General features: G+C 40.0%; 1 protein-coding gene across 2 annotated transcripts; it reads left to right on the forward strand.

Annotated features, from left to right (window-relative positions):
* The first annotated feature begins 6 nt into the window (after positions 1-6).
* On the forward strand, positions 7-3,010 carry LOC121815007 (butyrophilin-like protein 1). 2 transcript variants are annotated; one of them, XM_042223660.1, is made up of 5 exons: positions 7-232; positions 407-442; positions 1,239-1,523; positions 1,633-1,764; positions 2,215-3,010. In XM_042223660.1, the coding sequence occupies exons 1-5, from the start codon at positions 25-27 to the stop codon at positions 2,301-2,303; spliced, it is 750 nt and encodes a 249-aa protein (XP_042079594.1). In that variant the 5' UTR covers positions 7-24; the 3' UTR covers positions 2,304-3,010. The 2 variants fall into 2 exon arrangements, with proteins under 2 accessions (XP_042079594.1, XP_042079595.1); XM_042223661.1 differs by lacking the exon at positions 407-442.
* Positions 3,011-6,284: the final 3,274 nt, after the last annotated feature.

The following is a 6,284-nucleotide window of genomic DNA, read 5'->3' on the forward strand; positions in this document are numbered from 1 at the left end:
GCACCAAATAAACAGGAGGTCTTCATGTATGATGGAGGCCTTCATTACAATAATGGACGTCGAGGTCAAGACGAGCACTTCAGAGGACGGGTCTCACATTTCCCACAAGAGCTGCAGTTTGGTAACGCCTCCATCATCATCAGAAACACCACGGTGGCTGACAGTGGAGTCTACACCTGTGATTTTCCACATCTGCAGCCAGAACAAAGGTTCTGCATGAAACTTGTTGTTGGTGAGTAGAAAGCATCGTGAAAATAAACCCTTTAATAACTCTGCTGGAAGCTGTCACCTCATCAGTTTGTTACCTGAACCAAGAGATGCTCACAAAGGTGATGCAGAAACATCAGCTCCATCATGAGTTCACGATGCTGTGTGAAAAAACACATGTTTAATTTTTGCCTTTCAGAACTCACCTTGAAAGATCGATCAGGAGAAATCCCAGGTGAGTGATGATGTCACTGATGTGTGCATCTGTAACCTGTTATAAAGTTACGTTGAAACCAAGCACACCATTGTTTTTCTTGTGACATTACCAATAAGTGTGATGTGTCACATGGCCCTCTTCCTATTGGAAAAACAAAAGTTGTATCCAAGATGGCCGACTTCTAAATGGCCACCGTGGTCACCACCCATCTTGAGGAGTTTGCCCCCTCACATATACTAATGTGCCACAAACAGGACTTTAATATCACCAACCATTCCCATGTTGTTACGGAGTATCCATAGAAATGGCCCACCCTGTACATCAGAGGAGTCGGTGCTGAGCCTGACTCTGATGTCACTGAGCTCTACATGTGCAGTTTGTAGAGGCTGCTGTGTGGACTGGGATCAAACCTGTGCTGGTGTCCAAATGTGTGAGTAATGGTACGTTCCCTCTGGGGCACAGAGTCGTAGCACACAGAGCGCAGATGTAGAAATCAGTGATGTTCTCAGTCAAGCCTTCAGATTTCTCTGATCAGTCTGTAAGGTCACACTCTGGGTCACAGTCTAACAAATCAACCTGTCTGAAAGCTCAATAATGATGACATCATTTTTACTTCTGTGAAGCTGGACTCAGGACGTTTCCTGTTTGTGCTGATAAATGAAAGTCCTCCCAAACTCTGCTGTAACATGTAGTAAAGGTTGTTATTTCTCTGCTCTCACACACGATGTGTCGACATCTCCATCAGGAAAGAGAAGGACATGAGAGCATGACAGCACATTTGTGCTGTAACTGCAGCTTCATGCTGTGTTCACAGGTGCAGCTCCGAAGCCGTTTGTTGGGATCCTGAACATCAGCGAGGACGAGGCGCTGCTGAAGTGTGAGGTCAGAGGAGCTTCTCCAAAGCCTAAAGTAGAGTGGAGGGACAGCGATGGGAACATCCTTCCTGCTGAGGAGCCACAGGTGTCACGCACAGGAGAGCGCTATGACATCACCCTCCTCACCACGGTGACCAGGACAAACAGCAGCCTCTTCCTCTGTGTAGCCACGCAGGAGGAGATGGGCCATGTGACCCGTGATCAGATCGACGTGCGTTACTGTGGTAAGATCTTATTGTGTCGTTGTTTAGACTGTGTTTAATGTTTGTGTGTATCCAGTGTGCTGTGTGTGGCGTCCTGCTACAGTCCTGCATGAACTTTCATGTGTTTCAGAGAAAACGTCTGAGGTGAAGTCCCACTGTGGAGTCGGTGTGCTCATAGGTTTGTGGTTTTCTGCAGTTCTGACTGTCGCTGCAACTCTGGCTCTATCTGTAGCTGCACAGTGCATCAGAAAACACAAGAAAGGTGAGTTAGAATAATGGATTTATTATTTATGATTTATTTCATATACCTGTAAGGTTAGACAGCCATATAACAGATGATTTGATCAGTGTCGAGTTCACATTCCTGACATTTTATGTTTGAATTTTCTGCTTTAAACAGGAAAATAAAAACTCATAATTATTAATAATTAATAATCCTGGTGTACACACTAAGTCAGAGTGTGCACAGCAGGATTATTCTGATAGTTTCAGGCACGTTCATGTCAACATGGAGCTGTTCATCTTCACATGATGCCACCAAACTTTATCAGTTAATATTCAAGGTTCTGAGCATTAAATCATCATTTTATTCTGACTACATGTTTTTGTACCACAGTTACCACAAACTGCTGCTTCTCTCCATCTGTGAGTAAAGCAGAGACATGATGTTATAATCTCATCCTTCATGTTCTCACTTTCTCTGCTTTTGCAGCTTCTCAGAGAAACCAGAGAGACGATCCTTCTAAGGAAGCTTGTAACGGTGACGCTTCACTCACAAACTGTTTAACGTCACAGCTGTAGTGTGTTTGTGTGGCGGGGGGGTCACCATTACTTTTTTAATATTTTGTTTTTTCATCCCTTTTATTATTATTTTTTTTTAAATCCGTCTCGTTGTGTCTCCATGTTTCACACTGCAGTCTGTGATGAGTCAAGGAGATCATATTGATTATGTCAACTGTAAGTGTTTCACTCCAAAACCTGCTGCAGGTGCTGGTGATCCTGCAGAAACTGGTTCTACTTTTTAGATGTCAGATGGTAAAAAGCTGCTTTGACTTCTTCAAATATCACTCAGCTTCACGTTGTTGTCACAACAAACCAAAGTTTCCTGCAAACCTTTGACTGTATTTAAACTTGATGAGATTGACTTTTTCTTTTGTCTTCCTGTCGAGTCGACTTGTTGGAGGAACGTCTGTCTGTATTGGAGGTGTTCACATCTGTTTTTAACATTTCTCAGGTTGAAATCTGTTTTTACTCAGAGTCATCAGCAGCTGTGCCTTTCACAGTGATGAAGTTTGTGCTGTTAAAACTGGTATTGATGTATTTAAGAATCAAGCTGCTTTCAAAATGATGGATATTTGTGTATTTTATGGTTTTATTAAGCATTTTGACACAGATTTTATAAAATTTGCATCACACTTTTTAAAGTATTCTAAATAAACACTTTTAACTTTAAACTCTGGCATCTTTTTCTGGCTCAGCACCGGGAAGCTTTATTATCACCGTCCATAAATATAGAAATCATTTTACATTCGTAAATTAATTTCTAATAAAAAAAATAAAGATTTTAAATGTCTTTTTAAAAAAAATCTTGTTTAATAAAGAAGTGGAAAGTAGTCGTCTCATATGGAAAAACCATGTGAACAACTAAGCTACAGTTAGGTCCAAGAGTTCTGGGACTACTTTTTTGGTAACCTTGCCTCTATTGTTGGACCTGTCAGCAGCTTTTGTCACGGTCGACCACGACATCCTGTTATCACAGCTTGAATTTCATGCTGGCCTAAAAGGATCTGCCCTCCAGTGGTTTCAGTCCTATTTGTCAGGAAGGTCTTTTCACATCAATATGGGCCCCCATAACTCCAAAATAGCCCCTCTTAAACACGGTGTACCTCAAGGCTCTGTTTTGGGTCCTGCCCCGTTCAATACACTTTTTCAATTTGTGTGAAAATTCCTGTCCCCCTTGAAGGGAAAGTCTATCTCTGGAAATTCTGCTTTAAAGACTGAATGCTAAATGTGAGTGATCAGTTTTATGTATTATACTCATACTGTATTCTTATTAATAAACTGATGGCAGCCTTGCAGTGTTGCAGCCTCGAATAGACGAGCTTGTCGTCATCATCAGAGTGCGAACACAAAATCTTTACAGCCAAAGTATGTCACAGTTTGTTTTAGCTGGATGTGATGCATGTTCTAGCAAACAAATTGAAGAGTCTGGATTCTAAATATACACAGTATGTGAAGGTGCCTTTTTTATTATTATTTACAGATAACAACAAGAGGCGACACAGAATTCCTAAAGTCATCTTAGGCTACGTCCACACGTACACGGGTATTTTTGAAAACAGATTTTCCATTTTTGTTTTTAAAAAAAATCCCGTCCACACGTAAACGCAAAATTGAAGGAAAAATGTAAATGCAAGAGACCGAGTACGCAGCATGTGTCGTACCTGACTGTTGATCCAGGGTCTGGTTGGGTAAAGACTGCAGCAGTGCAGGAGGTGGGTTATTGGTCTTTAATAAATTCCCACAGAAGAGTTGTTTGCATCAAAGTGCAGGCGGTGCAGCCATAACTGAACTTGTCGTTTACGTGTCACAGATAACTATGATCACAATACAGTAACTCCATCTTCTCCACACAACAATATCTCACAATGTCCACAAGGGGTCCCTGTAGACCATAGATAAGCTTTTTAACACGTGTCTTACAAGTTGCTCATATTAAGGCACAAATACGGTAAAACTAGCAGCAGTTAAGCTAAACAGTCGAACAGTCCTTTAACTAATACAGCTGGATGTTATTATTGTGGGGATTATGGCCGCTGCTATTAACTTAGTGCTAAATATCTTAGCAACATAGTATCAAAGTACTGAGACATATAATCTTAACATGCACGAACAATTAGAACCAGAATCATTACAATTAACCTGACAAAGAAATAACAACTCAATCACACCATGAACTGAAATATGTGAAGTCCAGAAACGACTGACTGGATGTATGATTATAAAAACAGCTGTAGTACACACATACTTCCTGCTCTTCTGTTCTGGATAGTCTTGAGGGACCTGAGAAGACACTAATTATGTGTTTTGGACCTCTGACATTTAACAAGAGGATTTTTGTCTGATTCTTAATTATATCTGGATTAATTTGAGTTGCTCCAGTTTCTGAAACGTGTTGATGTTTATTTAATTCATTTGCTGCACATAATTAACGTACTTGCTGCATACAATTCTACTACTGCACATAATGTCCCCCATGTATATATTCTTAATGTACATAATGTTCTTCTCTCCCTCTTTTGCACAGTCGAGGAGCGTGTCAGGATACATTTCACTGCGTGTTGTACTTGTATGACTATGCATGCAACAAATAAAGAGTTTTGAGTCTTGAATTTTGAGGGAATCTTTGAGTCGTGGCCTGCCAATATGGTGCTGCGCTCCCACAATGCATTGCGGCGTTACGTCAACTCCAAAGCCCTATAACGACTCTAAATCCCAGTAACGATTGACGGGTTCCTGATTTTGGCATAATAACTAGTTACCGTGCTCGTTACCACAATAATAACGTAGTTACTGTAACGCGTTGCCTAACAACACGTTAGTCCCTGCACTGTAAACGAATCAGTGAAAACAAAACGAGGGAAATCATCTGAGTCTGAAGTTTGGGCTGCAGACACACAAAGAGAACAATTTATTTAAACCTCAGATTTTATTTATTTATTTATTTTTACATTTTTGATCATCATTATTTTTTCTTTGATCAGTCAGTGAAAAACACAGAAATGCCTTCGTCTGAACTGTTTGTAGTTACATTTTTTGACTTTTGGGAGTTAAAAAAGAAGTGTTATACCTCAGAGATAAACGTACCCATACACACACACACGGTTACAACTTAGGCTTGAAAGATTCACGGGTCAGTCATACGTGGCTTAAGTAAACGGTCAGGTGTAAGGACAGAAAATGTCTTCTTTTAAAGACTTTAGAAAGAAGAATACAAGTCATAGACATACACATATAAGTCAAGACTTGCTCAGCAAAAGTACAACTTCCTCATTAGGAAGGATGTTTCCATCACTGTCCTGCTACTCTACTTCAGGTTTCTGTACAGCAGCAAATAATCTTTAAATCAGAAGGAAAGATTTTATTCTGGATTTTATACAAAATTTCAAATCTGCACATAGAGAAATAAGAGAATGAATAAAAGATGAAGGCCATATTTGTCTTAATTAAATGAAACAGCACGAGAGTCTGCTGTGTAATGATGGTTAACATTATCTGACTGCAGATATAAGACGTAGCATTCATAAGGTAATGACAGTGTGAGAGCACAAACATTAAAGTGCAGAGCAAAGCTGGACGTTACTGCAGCTTAGTGTTCATTTCCCAGTCACAACAGCCATGATCATGTTTCATGTGTCATGAGCATCATGGGAGTCACTGCTTCATGTGACAATAAAAAAACAGTCATTTCATCATGAGCCATAATTTTAAAATAAATATAAAACAGCAGCATTTCCTTCACGCTGACTCAATATGAGACAAGAGTAAAAGTAAAGATTTCATTTCACTGACGCATGAATCTGTTGTCCTGAACTTAGAGTCAGTAACTTTCTTCTGAGTGTCTGATGTGGCAGCTCCGTGTCACCGTTACAAGGATCCTTAGAAGGATCATCACTCTGGTTTCTCCAAGAATCTGCAAACAAGAGATCAAAGTAAATATTACACAAAAGCAACTTTTACATCAACACATACATGTGATAAATGGAGCTCCCAAAAAGATGA

This window comes from Haplochromis burtoni, unplaced genomic scaffold (assembly GCF_018398535.1).
Source record: "Haplochromis burtoni strain Fernald_Lab_line unplaced genomic scaffold, NCSU_Asbu1 Contig_117, whole genome shotgun sequence".
Taxonomy (NCBI): Eukaryota; Metazoa; Chordata; class Actinopteri; order Cichliformes; family Cichlidae; genus Haplochromis; species Haplochromis burtoni.

Coding starts and splice junctions, on each gene's coding strand:
- LOC121815007 (XM_042223660.1), top strand. CDS start 25: ATGTATGATGGAGGCCTTCATTACAATAATGGACGTCGAGGTCAAGAC. Junction 443..1,238: donor TCGATCAGGAGAAATCCCAG/GTGAGTGATGAT, acceptor CTGTGTTCACAG/GTGCAGCTCCGAAGCCGTTT. Junction 1,765..2,214: donor CATCAGAAAACACAAGAAAG/GTGAGTTAGAAT, acceptor CTGCTTTTGCAG/CTTCTCAGAGAAACCAGAGA.